Raw genomic sequence first — 20,493 nt, 5'->3', positions numbered from 1 at the left:
CAGCGAGCAGCAGCAGCAGCAGCAGCGCATGCGACGATAAGAGGCCCACCCTAAGCTGTTTGGCTTGTTGTTTCCAACGCGCTGCTATGATTTATCATTGTTTGTGTTTGCCTCCCCCCTCCCCTTCCCTCTTTCTGGCTTTCGTCTGGTGCATATTCGGACAGCGCACGTCAACAGGCGCAGCAGACTCCCGACAGTCCTGCAGGGAAGCACACAGACACACGCACTCACACAAAACGCACAGAGAAAAGGAAGACAGGGAGGGAGAAAAAGATACAAGATAAGCCTCCATCGCCCATTGACGCTGTCACGCGGGGTACACATACACTCATCTCGCTTCCCGTGCGGGGCGATGAACGATAGAGAGCAACGACACCAGCTCATCAACGCAGAGTTCCTCAAAAACAGTTGTCGAAGCAGATGCTTTAAACTTGGCCACCTGCACATCACCTTCGACAGGCGATGCAGGAAAGGCAGGATTGAATATCATGGCATCCCTCCATGTAGCACGACATCGTCGTTGGATTTTCGTTGCCTCCGTGATGCGTGTCAGCGGTTGCTCGCGATAAAAGTCGAGCATGTCGGCGAGGCGCACGGCGCATAGCCAAGACTTTCCTGTCTTTCCTGCACACCCGTTCGTGAACGACGCCATGCCGTTACAGTACTGCTTGCTCGCATCATCACCATCCCCGCCACCGTCACCATCGTCACTAAGTGTTGTATGTGTGCGTAAAACATAAATCGCGTACGCCTTCAAAAAATTGGTGAACGGCGTCGGGGCAACGGCTGTCGCCGTTGCACACGGCATCGATGTTGAGGCGGGGTAGGACATCACCTGACCATTACCGCTTTGAGGTGCTGGTCGACAGTCTGCCGGAAGCGCCGGTGGCGGCGAGTAGGACATTCTAGAACCCCCTACCGAATGGGCTGGAGATGGGGGGGACCGCTCTCGCAATTGCGTCCCGCACCCGACAGACTGCCTAGCACAATGAGAGTGCAACAACCCTACAGCTGGTGACTCGGACCATCGTGCTGTCGTCATCGTCGAGGCCATCTCTTCAGCCGCTCGAATGGGATTATGGGGAGAGGGGAGTGCTGGGTTAAGATTTGAGTGGAGCTTCGGCAACACCAGCAGGTTTGGTAAATCGCATGCAACAACTGCCTCGCCTCCGTTGTTGGTGTGTGCGCGACTCGCGCTTTGAACTCGTTGCTCAAGATCGCTCCCCTGTGCTGCGCGAAGGCAGAGATCGTCAGCCATGTTGTCATCGAAGTGTCCCTCCGCGTCGGACAACACCTTCTGCGCGCTGCCTACCTGTTGCCCCTGTGATGGGTGCGTAGTCGACGACGACGGGGTCGGGATCACGCTAGGCGTGTGGTCGGACGAGAGGTGCTCCGAAAAGCTTCTGATCGGCTGTCGGCGCGGCTCCCTCTCCTCCACCGCTGCGTCAAGGTGTGTCCCCAGCACCTGCTCCTGCTGCGAGTGCTTGTGCGACTGAACGTTAGCAGAGACTGCTTCGTCGGAGGGGAGGCACGCATCCCTCTCCCCGGGCCTGTTGGTGCCCTGGGCTTCGATTACTGGCCCAGCCGCCTGCCCTTCGAAGACCCCTGTGCCATTCAAGGGGGTCTCGGCACGGCCAGCGGTCGACACGCTCCTCAGAGGCGGCGCATCATCTGTGGTCGACGTCACGGCAGGCAGCACCGTTACCTCCTCCGCAAGCTCAAGCAGCGGTGGTGTAGTCGTCGACCAGGCACCTACCACACCCACTGTGCGATCTAGCGTGTGCGCGCTCGGTGTTCCGGCTGCAGTGGAGAAGGGGCCTGGAGAGGTGGTTCGCGTTTCCCCGACGAGTTCCAGCTGACCTTGCGTCGTAGGCACTGTGGACGAAGCCGTGGAGGACGATCGACCAGCGTGAGGTACACACGCAATCCCAGACAGGGCCGCTTGCGAGTCTTCAACCAAGGCGAATGAGGGGATATGCACCGTGACCTCAGCGGCTTCGCCGAAGTCTGCCACGCCATCTCCTCCTTTGGTTGGTCGGTGTGCGACATCACAATCCTTATCGACCACCTGTGTCGTAATGCCAGCCTCCCCAAGGACCAACTCCGCACTTTGCGTCTCCGTTACGTCATCCGAGACTAACGGTGCCTCGGCAGCCGCTAGAGCTGCAGGAGTGATGACGGTCTCGGGCTCCCTTCCAGGAATGGAAGTCACTGGACGGGGCATGCAAGGCTGCTGCTTCTCCGGCGAGTCTTTTTCTTCGGCCCCAGGGGCCATTGCCGACTCCGCTGGTGAAGATGCGGACACGCTGAGCGGCTCCAGTGGCAGCGCAGGCGGCGGTAGTGGCGTCCCCTCGAGTTTGCGAAAGGTCTCTGCCACCTCGGCGACGCCGTGCGTAACGTGGATCTGCACCGCGACTTGCTCTCTCCCGTCTGCCAGTAGCACAAGCACGTTGCGGCCCTGGAACCCCATGACAGTGAAAGGGCCAGGCGGCCGTGGAGGGGTCGTCGCCCTGCCTGACATGGGTGTACCCAAGAGTGGCGCTGGAGTGGCACGAGCGAGCCGAGTGCGTGATACAAGTCGATCCCCGTGCACGACGCCGAACTGCGCCTCCATCAGTGCCGCCTTGGTGCTGCACTCCAGCATCACGCCGAAGCATCCAGGCACAAACACACGTGTCCCCTTTTTTACAAAGAGCGGTACCGTGGCGGCGACCGGCTTCGGTGAGGGCAAAGAAGGCGGGGGCGAGAGCGAGGCCCTCGTATTCCTATCTTCAACCTCACAGTCACACAGGGATGGTGCCTGGCGGCACGGTCCCTTGGGCGGCGCTGCAACGACGGCTGAGGGCAACACCGAGAGAGAGGCTGACCCGTCGGCACCACTCACAGCAGCGGCCAGGGAACCCTCCGTCGCAGCCAGTGCCCGGTCTACCAGACCGTAGCGACCTCGAATGTCGTGCGCGTCGTGACACCCAACGAGCGGCTCCGCCCACGCACGCGCATCCTTCCAGTGGTACCCCGCCGGCGGTTGAACTGTTGGCCATGGCATTGAAGAAGCGGCTGCGTGTGGTCCGACGCTGCCATCTTCTGCCGCCACTATAACCGACCGAACCCAGGGAACCCCCAAGGCAACGCCAAGGAACACCACCTCCTCGCGTGGCTGTGTCAGTTGATACACGCAGTTCGGCCTCACTTGAAACAAGTGCTGCAGATCGAGTGCGGGTGCGTGGCCGCATGCGGATAGCTTCCAGCGCAGGGGTAGGCTGAGGTACGCAAGCGTTGATGTTGACGACGACGATGAAGCGGGAGACAGGGGTGCGGTTGCACGAGTCATCTCATCGCAGCCTGCCCGTGCGTTTCCGAGTTCCCTGCTGCCCCCAACGATACCCGTCACCACAGTCCTCGAGAGCACCGGGTAGCGAATAGCAGAGTCACAGGCTCCAGCGGCATGGCCTTCCTTGCCGCTCTTGTCGGTCGGCTCTACACGGCGATAAAAGTGAGCCAGTTTCTCAGGCACGCACACCAACAGCGGTAAGGGGCAGAGCCGCCATTCCTGCGGAGATGCAACTCGCTGCGCGAACGCCTGTGCGTCGATGTAAGCAAACCCGGCGTCGTCGTAGCCAAGAAAAACTGCATTGTGATAGTGAACTGCCTCTGACCACTCCGAAGAAGCCTCTGTCGGTCCCGGTGACGGCGACGGTGGCTGAGGAAGCCTTCCCCCAAAGAGGTTCAAAGCGCACTTGGTCAGCGCATCATCAAGCTCTGCCAGCGACGCCGCCGATGCAGTCAACTCCGTGCCGTGAACAAACGTAGACATCATGGAATTTCCCGGAGAAGCAATCATCATGTTCTTCTTGAGCTCACAGGAGTGTTCATTTAACATATCCACTTCACTGCCCCGAGTATCTGAAGGAAACGCTGGCACATGGCCCAGCGCCTCGTCCTTGGTTGCAGCGACCTCTGGTGTCGGCGACGGTGGGGAGGACGTCACACGGGACTGCGTGGCTGAAGAGTCCGCGGATGATGATAAGAACTCCACTATGAAGCTCTCCGGTGGGCCTGACAGCCCCGCCTCAGCCGCAGCCGTCGTCGATGTGTGCTGCAGTACCTCATCCGGCGGGGCCCGCTGGGCATCTGCCGGAAAAACTGCTGCAGGTGGTGCGACCGCTTCGATGAGCCCACTACCAGGGGGCTGGGGAAGAGAAACTGCGGGCGAGCAGTCAAGACTCGATGACGCCAGCGGCTGCGGATGCGGATGCAGCGGTGAAGGAATTGGGAAAGAGGGATGTGATGAGTGTAGACGCACACTTTCACCCTGCGGAGTAATGAGGCGTACGAAACCGCTGACGCCGCCGCTGCCAAGCCGCTCGTAACCCGCAAAGAGGAGCGACTCCAGCCGCATGGCGGGAACCGCCGAGTTTAGCATCACCGCGCTGGACATGCCTCCTCCTCCCCCCCCCCACCCAAGAAGCAACCCGGTAATATTTGGTGGTGGTGGTGGCAGTGGATACTATGAAGATGTGAATTATATGGATGTGATCGTCAAGGCACATATAAAAATACTGTAACCTGTGGCGTGTGTGTGTGTGTGTGTGTGTGTGTTTCCAGGGCAGGAGGGGGGGGGGGCGAGCGCCCAACACAGAGAGAGAGAGATGAGAGGTAGTGTGAGTAAGCCAGTGATAAGAGGAGACGAGTAGCGTGAACGTGTGCATGCTTCACTGCGCTGTGCCGGGTGATTGAGAATATCGGTGCCTTGGTGCATGCATCAAAAATACAAGTGCCCCTTGTACAGGCCTTCTCTTTTGTTTTTTTGGAGGGTATTTTCCCTTGACGCGGATGACTCGAGCCTACGTGCACAGATATGACATTATCCACTGTGGGCACACACACACACACGCTCCTCCCCCCCCCCCTTTGGGGGGAAGGGGGCGTGAGGGGGGGGCCCCCCGTGCCGAAAGATGTGTGCGGCGATGAAGGTTTTCCTATTCATCATGACCTTCTTCCACTTAATGGCAATTCTTTTTTCTTCACCGCTGCACCTCAGCCCCCCCCCCTTCTCCCCCTTCCCCCTTAAGAAACGTACCGATGGTGTGTCGCGACAACGAAAACCCTCGAAACAACGCGACACGGCCCCGCATCTCCCCGTCCGTCCCTCCCTCCCTCTGTCCACTGGGCCGCTCAAACATCACTTTTACATGCACGTCTTGATGCACCTAAAGGAGTAGTAGGCGTTCACATCCCTCCGATCCGAATCGAGCAAGAGAGAGAGAGATAAAAAAACGCTGCAAAGCCTCAGCCGTACCAGGCGCAGACACACATTGTTTCCCGTGTAGGAGAAGGAAGAGGGAGGTACCGCAGTAGCAGCGAGGGATGACGACGGCGTCAAGCAAGATACGGTACGGCTATTCGGCAACTAGCCCTGTATACTGCCGAAGAGAACTACGTGCGTGTTCAAACACAAACTAGAATGTATGCTGAATACATACATATACACGCAAGTGTGTGTGTGTGTGTGCGTGTGTGTGTGGTTTCTTCAAAAGTGACAACGAGGAAGGGGGAAAAAAACGAAGCCTTTTTTACGGTCACCACACGATGGGAGTGAGTGAGTGAGTGGGTAAGAGAGGGGGTGGGGGAGGGGGGGAGGGGATGAGGGGAATCGTACAAGTACAAAAAGTTTTTTCACTATAAGTGCGCTCCATCTCAACATGGTGGTTTATATATGATGGTAGACGGCAAAAGGAAAAAAAAAACAAAGGGGAGAAACAAACCCACAAGCAGACACACACACACACACGCACACACACGCCGAGTGGGTGAGCATGCCGCCACCCCCCTCCTCCGCTGTCATCGGATGCACATTCCCTGGCGATGTTCTGAGCAATGATGCTTTTCAATCCTCAACCAGCGGTGGTACGCTGCTCGGAGTTGGGCAATAGGGTGTAGGAGGCCGCGCGCTGTGGCAGCGGCTGCACTGCCAACGTCGCGCTGCTTTTGTGCGCATCAGTCAAGGAGGTGGAGAGAGGTGCGGAGAAGTCGGAAGAGAAGGTACGGCTCTCGAGCGTGCTGCTGCTGCTGCTGCTGTTGCGTGTGGAACACAAACAATGATCTGTAGAGAACGCTCGCGTTCCGGCAGACGGCGGCAAAGCGGCTGGGGAAGTCGCGTGCAGACGCTTGCCTACCGACGCGGCGGCCACCACAGGCGCACTTCGTGCAGATGACAAGAGGTCTGCGCTCGAGATGGACACGCACGCCTTTGGGGTCTCCATCACCACCTCAGAGAGCTCGCCATTCTTGATAAACTGCTTTGCCCGACGTCTCAGCAGCCTCTTAGAGCCCACAACCCAGGGCTCCAAAGGCCGTGACATCGCGCTATACTCATGCACCGTCAAGGACAACCCCCCTAGTCGGGCAGCGTAGATGGAGGCGGCCTTGGGTGGGACGTGGCTCACGACGACACGATGGAAAAGATCTAGACCCTCCTGTGCGCTGCCCTTATAAGAGACGGAGAGAGACGGGGGCGTCGCCGCTGCCGCTGGAGGAGTCGCGAAAAAGGGCGAAGACGACACCGCCGCCTCGCCTTGCGGTCCACTCGTGGGAGGAGCGCTCCCATTGGTAGGCAACACGGACTCTTGAGAAGCGGCAGAGGGAAGCCGACCGTGCTTATCAACAAATAGCGCCAGCGATGGCGGTGCCCTCCACACTGCGAAGGACGACGAGGTGGAGGCGGTGGCCGCCGCAGCAAAGCTGCCCCCTTGCAGGAGCGCATCACTTCTAACGCGGCGGCGACCCGCTGCGATGCGGCGCTGCGGCCCCAGCGCAGCCACCTCCCACGCCTTTTGCTGCTGCTCCTCTAGCAGCATATCAGTGAGGTAAGACTTGATGTCGAGCAGATGCTTGTCATCGACCTCAGATGGGTAGAGTGCGTGCTCAAACTGTATTCCTTGAAGCAGTCGTTGTCGCCTCGTCGGCCGGCCAGCCGCGGAAAGCGCAAGAACCCCGCGTGGCAATGGAGCGGTGCGTGGGCGGCCCGCGTCACCCACCACGTTTTTTTCGCCCCCGGGGTGGCCAAACTCAGCAATGGCGCTCTGAATCGAAGCTTCAGCCATCTGCTGCAGTCGCTCATGCTGTGGTAGACTGTAGAAGGTCGCCCGGTCATACACACGCTGTATCACGTGTTCCTGGACGTACCGTCGCAGCTCCGCGACATGTGTGGTGTCAATGATCGAGAAATCACCGCGCGCGGCCTTGCTGCAGTAGTCGGCCTGAATAACGCGGAGGATGTGAAGGGGATCTTTGAAGCGGCTCATGGCGCTGGCGTTGTGGGTGTTGAAGACATGATAGTCCAGCGCTGTATCAGGCTCCCACATGTACCCCTCACAAGCACCGATGTAGCGCGTGTTGTTGCGCAGGTGATACGCGCAGTCGAGGTTCGACATAAAACAGGCATCGAATAGCACAGCTTCGAAGGTACGCTTGCCGAATACAGAAGCGAGCTCGTGTGCTTGGAGCGAGACGCGGCTCTGCTCCAGCTCGACGTAGTCACCCATACCATGCCCACCATACACAAAATAGCTTCGGCCCGGATCATGCCAGCGATGTACAAAGCTCTCAAACATGTCATGCTGATAACCACGAACCTTGGCGTAGTTCTTGAGCTCGTACTTGTCACCATCGATACGGGCCTCAAAGCTGCCACCATCGCTGTTAAAGGCCAGCAGGGCCATGTCCGTGACGCCGCGGATCTTCTTCATCTGCAAAAACTTCCAAAACGGCCATGCTGTGACGTCATTGATGGAGGCGCAGAGCACCAGGAGGCGGTTCGGGCAGCGCTTTGGAGGCATGATGTCACACAATGAGGAGGGAGAAAACCTCTGCGTACACTCTCCCCTTTACGAAATGAGATCCCTCTCTCTCTCTCTTTCCTCCCGTGTGTGTGTGTGTGTGTGCGAGGTGTGCCTCGTTCGGCACCTTCACGCGTGCGCTCTTCCGCCTGTAAAGAGGGAGAAGGGGCGAGAGTGATGCCGATGAGAATATAAAATGCAGAGGAGGAGGGGGGGGGACGCACAGACAGGATGGGCGCGGTTGGTGTCTTTTGGGGGAACACCGCACCGAACGCCTTGGAGACGAACGTGCGCGTGAGTAACAGATACAAAAAAAACAAGATTTCTCTTGAAGAGGAAAAAGTGTCTCCTCCCTCCCTCCCCCGCTGTGAATACGTGCCAGGGCGTAGAGAAGTTTTTCGAGATCCTCTTCCCCCTCCCCCCTTCTCTGGTCCTCTTCTGTGCGCGTGGACTCAAACAAATGTGTCGGTGTAATTATTTCTAACAAGACACTGTAGATGCTTCCTCTCACATACATACACACACACACACACACACACCAGCAGCCCTACATCGGCCAGTCAAGAAAGTTGACCGCGAGGCGGGTGGGGAAATGAAAAATGGGATATGGGAAGGAAAGACGTCACAGAGCCCTTTTTTTTTGAGTGGCAGCAGTGGCAGGTCCGCTTCCAAGTGGTGAGAGCAAAAGAAGAAAACGAGAAGTAGCTGACCCCACCACCACCACCACCACCACCACCGCCGCAGAGGAGGTCGATGGGAAGAAGACGGTGAATGCCAACGAAATCTCTCCTCTACAGTAACAAATGGAACTTGGAAAAAAAACGAGTGCCTCGCGCGTACAGACAGAGATAAAACACGGTGTAGCGGAGTGGATCTGCTGCCCCCCTCCCCCTCGAAATAGCCCACGCTTGAGAAGCAAACAAGCAGGCGGTGAAAGACACGAAAATCCAGGGGAGGGCGTGAGAGAACGGGCGGCACTCCTAAGCACGAAGGAATCGGCGGATACGCACCGCAACGATGCTACCAATCGAAAAGACAGAGAAAAGAAGTGAATGTAGTTTCTAAAAAGCGACAAGGGCACAGAGGGGGGGGGGGACAAAGGGGAATCGAAGGGGGTTAGGGGAGCGTGAGAGCACACACACACGCACACACACACGGAGTAACGCACGCAAAAAAAAAAAGCTGAAAAAGAACAGATTTTCTGTTTTCTACAAAAAAAAGGGAAAAAAGAGGAAAAGAAGCACCAAATCGGGAAAAACACCGCAAAAATGAAGGGTTAGCTTGACAGAGCGGAGCTTCGCGTTTTCGGGGCCGTGGATAGAGAACAGAACAGAGGCCACGAGGTGTGGTGGTGGTGGTGGTGGGGGAGGGGAGGGGAAGGGGAGGGAGGATACGAGAACGGCTCGTCACGTTTCACTCGTTCAACTCACGATGTAACACCCCCTCCACAGCTCTCTTTTTTTTCTCCCCCTCTGCAAAAACAAAGTATTCTGCTTTTACCTTTGCCTGTGTGTGTGTGTGTGTGTGTGTGTGTTGCGTTTTGATAGTGCCTGTGTTTTTTTTTGTCCTTAACCCACAGCACCACGCACTGTCGCACGTCTCGTTCTCTCCCCTGCTTCTGCTGGAGTGAGCGAAGGAAGAAAAAAGATATAGACACGTGTGAGAGCGAAGAGAGTTCCAGATGAGACCAGGGAGTTGATACAGGGTTTGGGAGGGGGGAAGGGGGAGAGATACAGCGAAGGAATGATTTATGTGTTGCTCTGAAAAAAGCGAGTAAAAAAATTCCTCGAACAAGCGAGAGAGAGAAACGGAAGGGAGGACGAGGGAGGGAATGAGTGCGACGACGTCTTACACTCTTTGGAAAAAAAAAAGATAGCAGACACGCACGCACTCAAGGGTGTGTGAGTGAGTGTGTGTGTGTGTGTGCACGCGTCTCTGGAAGAATGCTCAGGCTTTTGGACGTAAGGTGCCTGCCTTTTTCTCTGAATTATGTGGTTTCTTTCCCCCTCCGTGTGAAGGCCCTTCAGTTTTCTCCTATCGCTTACCGATGCTACGTGGAGATCGATAGGAGTGCGTAAGAACGAGTGCGTTTGAGATCGCTCGGTAAGACAGAAAAAGATGGAGTGGAGTGGAGTGGAGTGGAGTGGAGTGGAGTGGAGTGGAGTGGTGTGGAGTGGAGTGGTGTGGAGTGGTGTGGAGTGGAGTGGTGTGGTGTGGTGTGGAGTGGAGTGGTGTGGTGTGGAGTGGAGTGGTGTGGTGTGGAGTGGTGTGGAGCGTATCCCTGCCGTGACGCAAAAAAAAATGTGTGCAGCGAAACAAAGCGTGGTCACCCCCCTAACCGGCATCACTGGCCCCCATCCTCCTCCCCCCCCCCTTGCTATCACACAAGAGCGTTGTCACGCAGCGGTTCTGGGTCAGGCTTCACCGCTTCACGCAATCAAGCAAAATGGAAGCATTACGGCGGAGCAGCGCTGGCGCTTCGCAACAGAGCGAAAACACAACGCATGAGTGGAAGATGGGAAAAACTCAGGGTCAAACGATAGAGTGCTCGATAGCGTTCAACTGAGGTGGCGCGGCGGCGGCGGGGGGAGGGGGGTCACACGCGCTCTCTCGTTCCAAGCATTGATTGGGGCTTTCTGTTTGTTTCTTTAAGCAGAAGGGTGCTGCCTCTGCCAGCCTGCCTCTCTCTCATCTCGTTCCCCACCCGTGGATCGTGTGTGTGTGTGTGTGTGGGGGGAGAGGAGGAGAAGGGGGGGGTTCAGTTCTTCTCTTTCCCTGGACACAAAATCTAAAGTCTGTGCACGCACACAGCACGACGATACACACACACACACACACAAACGGCAAAAGAAAGAGAGGCATTCCAAAATGGGGGAGACGGGAAGCGAAAACACACAAAACAAAAAGAGCACGAGATCGAGTAGATGAGAGCTCCCCCGGAAGCAAACTTGTTTGACAGGGGGGGTGGGGTATACACCGAGCATAAACTTTGGGAGCGAAATGGAGACGATAGCAATGTGCAGGGCAAGGTGGGTCGGCGGGGGGGAGGCGGCGGCGGGGGGGGTAAGAGAACAGGATGAGTAGCTCAAGTTAACACAGCTACACGTATATATATATATATGTATATATGTATGTATACACGCAGACAAACACACACACACGAGGGTAAGAGCGACGCGCCCTGGGACATGGAGTAGGACGCGCCTGCTGAGCTGATATCGCGTGCTCTAGCCTCCCCTCCCCCTCCCCCCCCCTTTTTTTTCATCACGTAGGCGCACACCCCCTACTGCCTTGGTTGCTCCGCCAATCCCTTTTCCTCCTACGCCTGTGCTTGTGGTGGTGATTCTTTGGTGCTTCTAGAGTCGCAGTGACACTCAAACTGTAGATGCCTCCTCCGAGGTCTGATCGCGCACGTCACGATAATACACTCGTCGCTCCATCTGCCGCAGCGACTGTCGCATGAGGTCCAGCTCGCTGTGCACGCCCTGCATCTCTAGTCTGTACCGTTCCTCAATGCGCTTTCGATGGTTGGCCTCGGCCTTGAGCTTTTGCTGCAACTCCGCCACGAGGGCATCTTTTTGAGCGATGGTGTTGGCACTGTCGTGCGCCTGTGCGACGGCGCGGCGGCGGCACTGCTCCAGCTCGGTATGCAAGGACTGCATCTTGGGGTTGTATTGCCGTAACATGCGCTGCTCCGTCGAGTACACCTCGTTGTGTTGCCGGCGACGCTCTTTCTCAGAGAGCTCGAGCGCTTCCTGTAGTGCTGCGCGCAGCCACTCCACCTGTCCACGGACATCACGAAGCTCCTTCTCTGTGTTGTGGTGATACTGCACCAACTGACGCAAGCTCTCCTCGTGCAGAACTTCGAGGTGTTCAATCGTGGTGCAGTATTTTGCCTCCTTCTGGATATGCTGGCGGTGCAGCTCGTCGTTCTCACGCGTCCTCACGCCACGCTCTTGCTCATAGGTGATACGCTGCTCCTCAAGCTGTTGTTGAAGCATGTTTATCTCTTCCTTGAGAGCGAGCAGATGTGTTGTGGCTGCCGCGTTTGCCGTGATGGTGTGCGCTGTCGGACCGAACATTGTGCCGGGCACCTGCAACTTATAGGGCACGTTGAGCAACGCGGCCATCTCAGCGTCTTCAGCGATATCGCCCAGCGCGGCCAAAGACGGCGAGAAGCCTGGCCGCTGAGACGGAGCGGTGGTGCCAACCGCTTTGTGTATGCTCATGGAAACTGGCGCAGATGCGAGCGCAAACGAGGTCGAGCAGGCGGCCGGACTTGTCGGAGCAGCAGTGCCTTTTTCGCAGGCCAGCGTCTTGCTCAGCTCTGGATCACTCTCCTCAGCCCACAAACCTGCGCATCGCGAGGTATCACATGAGGCTCCTGGAGATGCACCGACACCGGCCTCGGTGGACCCACGCCGGTGCGGGTTGTTCCCTGTAGCCCTGGAAGTCTTTTTCGTGAGAGTACGCAGTCGCTGCCCGCGTGCACGACAGAGTTCTACAAGCTTCCAGAGCTGCTCTTGCTGCTCGGCCTCATGCGCGTGGAGGACCGTGTTCTCGTGCAGGAGGCGCGTCGACCTCTCACGCTCCTCCTGTACTTGCAAAAGGAGGTCAGAGCGCTCGTTACGCAGCTGCCGCAGCTCCTCCTCACGCTTCTGTGCTTCCCGAGTGACCTCAGTGTATCGAGCCTCTCGCTGCTCACGCAGAACGTCGATCTTCTCCGTCACTTGTTTTACTACCGCAGCGTGCTGATCAATGAGCTCCATCAGCCCCTGCACATAGACAGCGCTAGCGACAGCGGATACCTCTGCCTTCGACGGGGTCGTGTGCTCTAGTGCGTGACGCAGCTGCCCCTCCCTGCGCCGTTGTAGCTGGGCTCTACTGAGACCTGATGCATGCGTGCAGGTAGCGTCGGGCGTGGTGCTCGCTGGTGGGGATGTGGAGGAGACCAGCGAAGCCTCCCCAAAGGGGCGACCGTCGATGCAGGGCACCGGCCGCACCACAGGAGGTGCGTGAAGCACCGGCATGTCCGCTAGGAAGACTAAAAAACCAAAAAAGAATCTGTATATGTGGTGCGGGGAAGGGGGAGGGGGAGGGGGAGGGGGAGGGGGAAGAGGTAAAGACGCGACGCTGAACTCCGAAAGAGATGCACACGTGCTGTCGTTCCAGGAACCCTCCGAGACACACACCCACGCCTTCAGAGACAAAGAGAGAAATCGAAAATATGTGAGTGGTCGCCACGATAGGCATGCATTCAGGGGGGGGGGGGTGAAGGAAGGGAGTAGTGGAGGGGGGAGTGAGAAGCAGGACAGAGAGAGGACTTTGAGGAAGAAGGGGGAGGGGGGAGTGAGGGGAGGTGAGGGGAGCGCGCTGAGGAAGCAAAAGAGAATTGAAAAGAGGAAGGAGGACGAGGAGGGGAGGGGAGGAGAGGGGGATGATAATGATGGATTGGTTTCGTGGGCAGACAAGACGTGCAGTGGCAACCACCAAGCAAAACGCGATGATTGACACTGGTGCACTTCGAAACAAAAAAAGGCGCGCGCAGAGATGAGATACACACAAGCTTGTATACACAGTTACCCCCGCCCCTTCGTAAAAAAAAAAACACTCTAAAAAGAAACACACAGAGACAGAGACAGACACACACACGCACACAAGTCTGCGCTGCTAAAAGGAGCGCGGGGTTTGAACCCCCTTCATCTTTTCCACCGCATCAAGCCCTGTAGGGGAGGCGACGCCTACAAACATCAAAATAGAGGTAAGAGATAACGAGACACGTATACAAGCTGAGTGTCATTGCTTGCATATCTGTAAGGTTTTCTTTACGTGTCTGTCTGTATGTTTGTGTTATCGATGCACTTGAAGGTTAGACTGCCCGTTTGAAAGGGAAGAGAGTGGGACAACTGGAGCGGAAGGCGCAGACGGCGTGTAGGTGCCACGCCCTCTCTCTCTCTCTCCCCTCCTAATAGTCTTTTTTTGTTGTTGGTTTTCTTGATATAAATGAACTGTTCTCATCGTGATCTCGTCAAGGAAGGGAAAAAAAAAGAGAGAGAGGGAGGGGGGGGGCAGCACCTCCCCCTTTTCCCAGGGCTATGGACGTATCGCCGCACAACCGGCAACTCCCCCCCCCCCAAGCCCATCCCTTTCAATCACTTGAGTGTGTGTGTGTGTGTTCCGCTTCTCCCCTCCCCTCTCCTCCCTTCTCCCACTGCCACTTCTTGAGAGCGCTCTCTCTCTCTCGCGCGCGCGCAGAACACGTTCCTGCATTAGCACACCACCAGCGCCATCCTTCGACGAGCAGTATCACAAGACCCCCTCGTCCAGCAGTGCGTATCCTGCTTCGACACCCGCTGACCTCTCAACAAGACCCCTGCACGTCGATGTAGCCGTGCTTGTCTGGGTCGTAGGGCTCCTGCAAGAAGCGTGCAAACGTCTTTAGTGCTGCGACGCCGCGCACCTCGTCACTGAGTAGCGGCATCTTCACAACATGGAAGTCGTCGTACAAGAGATCGATTTGCTCAAGGTACTTAGACTGTATCGTCTGTCGAGCGGCACACATGCGACACGGCGGCTCTGACGACGGCTTTAGCACGAGCTGGTTCACAACGATGCTGTCGCAGCCGATGTTGTACTTCATAAGTTCCTGAACAAGGCGCTCGGTTTCGTAGACGCTCAAAAACTCGGCAATGCAAACGCACACAAAACCGGTGCGATTCGGGTCGTTGAAGCGGGCCTGCACCTCCTCCATGGACTGGCGCCACTGAAGGACCTTCTCACGGACTTCCTCTGCGGTTAAAGACCAGCTGTTCTGCGACGAGTCTGCAGCGGTGGTGCTCGACGACGAAGCTGCGCTTGCCAATGGCTCGCGGCAGGCGGTGGTGCCACTCTGAGAATCACCACCAGCTCCGGAGTAAGAGCCGATGAAGTGCGAAGCGGCCTCCAACATCGGCGCTAAGCCCTCCAGGCTCATTAATTGGTCAAACGTGTGGTTTAGTGTCTGCGGCAGTGCCAACAGGCGCAACGTGTGACCCGTCGGTGCGGTATCGAAGATGAGCAGGTCATAGGACAACGTGCGGACGTAATGCAAAATCTCTGCAAACACAGAGATCTCGTCGATGCCAGGCATCGTGCGCGCTGCCTCCTTAAGAACCGCCGCGATACGAGCAAAGCTGGCGGTGTGTGCAACTGTATCTGCCTCCGCGTTTGCACTCGAGGAACCGCCACCACTCTGCGTCGCCGGTATCGAGCTCATCAACGCACCATGAGTGAAGTTCTTCGGGTCCACCTCCATGGCAGCCAAGCAATCCTCTAGCCCATTCACTGGGGTCGGTTGAGGACCGAAGCGCTGGTTAAAGGCGTCACTAAGGTTATGCGCTGGATCTGTCGAGATCAGCAACACTCGTCGCGTTCGCGTACCGTCCGGGGCTGTTGCATCGCGGATTGGCGTTGTCGCAAACAAGGTCGCCAACGCACACGAAGTAGTGGTTTTACCCACGCCACCCTTTCCGCCCACAAAAATCCACTCCAAGTTGGAATGATGCAACAACTCAGTCAGAGTTGGATCCATGGGTAGTGTAGAATGTGGCTTGCTTTGTTTTTTTTTGAATTGCAGGGGAGATGGCGGGGCGGGGCGTGTGTATGTGTATGTGTGTGTGTGTGTGTGTGTGTGTGTGTGAAGAGGGAGGGGGAGGGAAGGCAATACGCGTGTGTGTTCGAGCAATTCGCTTTTGGGGGGTGCGCTGGTGTGAAGATCGGGAAGAGCCTTTTGGCTTTTTTCTATGACGAGAGAGCAAAAAAAGGAGGGAGGAGTTATAGGGGGAGAAAAGGGGGAGAAGGGGGAGAAGGGGGGGGACTTCGAGAGGCGGTGGAGAGCAGGGAAAGCATGGACAGAAGCCAAAGCAGGGTCCCCCTCCCTCCCTCCCTCCTCCTCTTTCTTCACCTCTGCTACTGTTGCGGGGTGAAGGCATTCAGTGTAGAAAAAAAAACTCGTAGAACCCTCCCGTGGCGTTCGCACAGGGTGGGCGTGAGCACGCCTGAGGAGGACGGTACACGAGTGCGATTACATACATGCTCACAAAGCTTTGAGTGACTGTCACCTCAGAGACGGGTACACACACACACACACATATATGTATATATATATATATAGACGCTGTTTCCCCACCCACTCACTCGCCCGTGGGAGAGGGGCTCTGGTCGAGGGGGGAGGGGGTACGGCCTTTTTTCTATTTATTCCGTGAGCACTACGCCCCCGTCTTCTCCCTTCAGACGCCCCTCATGCTGGCTCTCCCTTTTTGCCATTACCAAGAGAGCGGGGCAAGGGGGAGAGGGGGAGGGGGATGTGAGAGGGAGAGGGAGAGGGAGAGGGGGAGGGGGATGGAGAGGGAGAGGGAGAGGGGGAGGGGGATGGAGAGGGAGAGGGAGAGGGGAGGGGGGGGGGGGTGATGTGAGAGAGAGAAAGGACAGAAAAACGAGCTTGAAATCGGTGAGAAAAGACCGCTGGGTGGAGTCAAGGAATGACGTTCACACACACAGACACACGCCACGCACACTCACTCGGAGATGGACAGTTGACCTGAACATCAACGACAAAAAAAAAGGGTGAATGGAGTGGGTAGGCAAAGAAGGGAGCGAGAACTCAGCTTTAGCGAGCAATGAGATGAATAACACAGAGAAGAAGCAAGAAAAAAAAAGATCAAGTACACGTCGGCGCACCCTGACGCACGCATGCACATGCATGTGTACGCGCAAAGAAAACTCATACGAGGAGACCAGCGGATTCAGGAGCGAGGCGCGGGGAGCCCATTAACCTCAACGTGTGGCTTTTACCTAACCATTCCCAACACCGCCCCATGTCAACAAAAAGACGTCACATTATTCGCCTCCATCACTTCCTTCTTGGCCGCTTCACCGAAGCACCGCATGGTACGGGGGCATCGATAGACAAGCTTTACTGCGATTGCTGAGCACAGTCATCCGGACATGGGGCCTCGGCGCTGAGCCCTATCCAGTCAGAGATTTACAGGCGGCCCTACAGTTGCGCTTAGACTCCCCCGCCAGAGGTAGGGGGAGGGCAGATTGAGCACCCCCCCCACCACCACCACACACAGAGTGGGTGAGTGAGCACGCGATAGACGATACAGCACGGTGGGGTGTGCCCTCCCCCTCCCCCCCTCGCTCCCCCTCCCCCTCACCCACCCCCTGTCGTGAGGGTGCGTGGACCGCTGTCAATAACAAATCAGCCCCGAAAGGAATGAGGAGAAGCCGGCGGCGTAGTGAACGGTGTGGAAGGGAGGAGGGGCATCCCAAGAACATAAAAAAGGCGCAGAAGCGCAACCAAAGGAAACGTGAGCAGCGAGAGAAAGAGAGAGAGAGAGAGAGATCACACGGGGCCATTTCTCTCCAGGAGCAGCCGAAGGGGAGATGCTCATATATATATATATATATATAGATAGATATAGAGCAGGTGAAAAGGAAGATGAAACCAATAACAAAAAAGGAGGCGCATCGCTGCCAGGCTCCCCCCCCCTCCCCCTCCCCTCCCCTCCCCTCCCACATTTTGTGCGTAACGCTCATGTATTCCTCCTACAAAACGCACCGATGGTAAAGCGTGGGTGGGAGGGAAAGAGGAAGAGGTGTGTGAGTCGCATCTTGTCCAATTTTTTTTCGTTTGGCCTTTGTGGTCGCTTCTTTTTTTTCTTCAATTCGATCACACCGTCCTCCTCCACCTTCACCTCACCTCAACCACGCGCCTCTTCAACATGTGTGTGTGGTTATTGTTGTTGTTGTCCCCTTCTTTCTCACGCTTTCACTCGTGGCCGCCGGCTGCCTCCAGAAGTGCACAAATGCGCTTCTCTTTGCGCTGCCGCGCGAGGTACAGTGGCGTCTTGCCATTCCCATCCACCTGGTTGACATCCACACCATTCTCGATGAGCAGCTTCACAATCTCAACGTGTTCACGATCGTCACCGCCAAGCTCGATGGCCTCCAGCAGGCCAGTCCATTTGTAGTGGTTGTAGTGATTTACATTGACCCCTTTCGAGAGAAGCAGACGCACCATCTCCACGTGCCCGCGCTCACAGGCGGGAATCAGGGCAGAGCCACCATAGCGGTTCACGATAGAGTTGTCTGGCACGCTCGTCTTTCTGCGGGAGCTCGTCGCTCCCCCATACTGCAGTGTCCTCTCTGCGTTCTTGTAGATGTGCTCCATAATCTCTTGCCGCCCCTCGGCACCGGCAAGCAGGTATGGGGTGTCGTGAAGATCGTCAAGAACGTTCACATCCGCACCCGCGTCCAGCAGCAGCTTTGCGGCCTCCACAAAATTGTCCCAGACACAAAGATGGAGTGGTGTTCGGTGGTACAGTGCCGGGTCCTGCGACACCTCATTCACGTTGCAGCGCCGCGCGATGAGCCTCTTCACCGCCTCTACATCGCGGTTGGCGATGGCAGTGAAGAACGTCACCTCGGAACTCTTCGTGGCGGTAGACATGACGGTGTGTGTGAGCCGTGTGAAGGAGTGGGGAGGAGGGGGGGGAAGAGAGAGAAAGGACGCAACGTCACAGTAAAGAATGGCCAAGGCGCCAGTCGTCGAATCACTCTCATGTGAATGTTTGATGGAATCCGCGTCGAAGCAGCGTCCATGCGTATCAGCGCAAGAACACCGCCATCAAGTGACCCAGGCGAGAGTAGGGGGATAAGGCGGTAGAAAAGGAGGGGGGAGAAGCGACAGAAAACCAAGTTGACATCAACGAAAGAGACTTGAATAGACCTGCAGAGGACCGGGGGAGGAAGGGATAGGGGGGGGGGGCGTTGACGTTCGCTCCTTGTCGCACACACTTCACACGTGAGCGCGCGCGCATCATGTCCCACTACGCGACCCCCCCCCCCACACACACACACACACGTCAAAAAGAAGAAAACCCGCTGTCCTCGCCAAAGTTCGTCAGCAGCATTTGAGTATATGGGGGACCCAATGGAAAACGTCGCTCTCAGCGCACAGACTCCGAGACCACCAGAGCCGCGTCACATCCCTTCTTGCCGCCTCCCTTCCGGAGCGTGTCCATCGCACTGAGACTCCGTCTCCACCTTTAAAAGTGGGAGGGAGGGAGGGGGGGGAGTGCGCGTTCTTCTGCAGATTTCTTGTCGCGTCGACCAGAAAAGAAAAAAAATGCGGGCTCAGTAAGTAGAAAGAAAAACAAAAAAGATCTGCAGATACATATATATCTGTGTGTTTAGAAAGGCGCTTCATCGTTGACCAGGGCGGCAGTGGTGCGATGCTCATCTGGACATCCCACTTGCGTTTCGGTAAGAGGGAAAGGGAGACGGAGAGGGCAATCGCGATCTTGAAACTCGGTCAGACACACACATGTACACAGGAAAACACACAGACACACATGCTAAAAAAAAAACTGCAGGCAGCGGAGCCTCTTACACCATTCTGTACTACTCTGCCACGCTTTTCCCGATATTTGTGTGTCTCTGTGTGTGTGTGTGTGTGTTGTGTGTGTGATTTCTCTACCCCTTTTTTCATGTGCCGTACACACGTGCGTCCCTCACCAACACCACCACCCTCTTCCCCGCCTCACTTTCGTTGAACATGGGGGTATGTTGAATCATCCTTGCACCCCACTCCACCCCCACTACACACCCTCTCTCTCTTATCATCGTTATGTTGACGGAGCAACAGGGAGGGGGAGAGAGGGGAAGAGGGGGAGGAGAGGGAGGAGAGGGAGGAGGGGGGGAGGGGGAGGAGGGGAGGGAAGGGAGGGAAGGGAGGGGAGGGGAGGGAAGGGAAGGGGAGGGAAGGGAAGGGAAGGGAAGGGAAGGGAAGGGAAGGGAAGGGAGGGGAGGGAAAAAAAGAAGTGATGGAACACCCAAAAGAGAATCAAGGCAAAAATCCAAAATATATAAAAATATAATTTTTCTTTTCAAATAGACAGTACAGGAGGGGAAAGAGAAAACTAAAAATGTTATAGAAGTTTGATTTGAAAAAAAAAAAAACAGGAGATATGCAAGCAAAAAAAAAAAAGGTTCGTGGTTTATATAAAATATATTTTTAAAAAAATTCCCGTAAGGACTACACAATAAAATATAGAACGCACATGCACATGGGAGAAGAAAAAAGAAAGAAAAAAAATGCCCCAGCTCATGGTTGTGCATGTACACTTGTACACATGTATATATATATAGATATATAGATATACACACACATACAGAGAGAGAGAGAGAGAGAAGCGGATGTGAATTTGTGTAGATCCTGTAGACGAAGAACCAAATAAGCCTGCAACATATCACTGACTGCAAGGACAAACGACTAAGGGACTTTCAATAATATCACAACTAAAAAAAAAAGGGGGTTCAAAAGCTGGCGTCATCAGCCCCGTCGCGTGCATACATCTGTGCTTCTGTGAGTATCGGGGTCGTTGTGGAGAAAAAAAAAAGAGGGAATCTACTGAAAAGCATTCGGAGGAGCACAATGGCAACTATATTTGGGTTACAGACGTGGACGCCAGCCTCGGGACACTTGACAGAAATTTATGCGAAAAGTGTTTCGGTCTACGCGGCGCATCGCTGACGACAGAAACAAAAATCTACTTGGCGACAATGCTGTCCCACACACGAACGAGCAGGGGCGTTGAGCTGAGAAGACCAG

At 56.0% G+C, this 20,493-nt stretch overlaps 5 protein-coding genes across 5 annotated transcripts; all 5 read right to left on the bottom strand.

The window, feature by feature from the left end:
• Nucleotides 1-328: 328 nt before the first annotated feature.
• Nucleotides 329-4,399, bottom strand: JKF63_07021 (uncharacterized protein; the record flags this gene model as incomplete). The annotated part of the gene is made up of 1 exon (XM_067902965.1): nt 329-4,399. The coding sequence occupies one exon, from the start codon at nt 4,397-4,399 to the stop codon at nt 329-331; it is 4,071 nt and encodes a 1,356-aa protein (XP_067758974.1).
• A 1,495-nt stretch (nt 4,400-5,894) lies between these two features.
• Nucleotides 5,895-7,838, bottom strand: JKF63_07020 (uncharacterized protein; the record flags this gene model as incomplete). Its single annotated transcript, XM_067902964.1, has 1 exon — nt 5,895-7,838. The coding sequence occupies one exon, from the start codon at nt 7,836-7,838 to the stop codon at nt 5,895-5,897; it is 1,944 nt and encodes a 647-aa protein (XP_067758973.1).
• Nucleotides 7,839-11,212: 3,374 nt separating this feature from the next.
• On the bottom strand, nt 11,213-12,868 carry JKF63_07019 (uncharacterized protein; the record flags this gene model as incomplete). Its single annotated transcript, XM_067902963.1, has 1 exon — nt 11,213-12,868. The coding sequence occupies one exon, from the start codon at nt 12,866-12,868 to the stop codon at nt 11,213-11,215; it is 1,656 nt and encodes a 551-aa protein (XP_067758972.1).
• A 1,331-nt stretch (nt 12,869-14,199) lies between these two features.
• On the bottom strand, nt 14,200-15,408 carry JKF63_07018 (uncharacterized protein; the record flags this gene model as incomplete). Its single annotated transcript, XM_067902962.1, has 1 exon — nt 14,200-15,408. The coding sequence occupies one exon, from the start codon at nt 15,406-15,408 to the stop codon at nt 14,200-14,202; it is 1,209 nt and encodes a 402-aa protein (XP_067758971.1).
• Nucleotides 15,409-17,649: 2,241 nt separating this feature from the next.
• On the bottom strand, nt 17,650-18,330 carry JKF63_07017 (uncharacterized protein; the record flags this gene model as incomplete). The annotated part of the gene is made up of 1 exon (XM_067902961.1): nt 17,650-18,330. The coding sequence occupies one exon, from the start codon at nt 18,328-18,330 to the stop codon at nt 17,650-17,652; it is 681 nt and encodes a 226-aa protein (XP_067758970.1).
• Between the last annotated feature and the right edge of the window lie 2,163 nt (nt 18,331-20,493).

Source organism: Porcisia hertigi, chromosome 11 (genome assembly GCF_017918235.1).
Source record: "Porcisia hertigi strain C119 chromosome 11, whole genome shotgun sequence".
In the NCBI taxonomy this organism is placed as follows: Eukaryota; Euglenozoa; class Kinetoplastea; order Trypanosomatida; family Trypanosomatidae; genus Porcisia; species Porcisia hertigi.
This window is presented reverse-complemented; position numbering and strand designations above follow the sequence as displayed.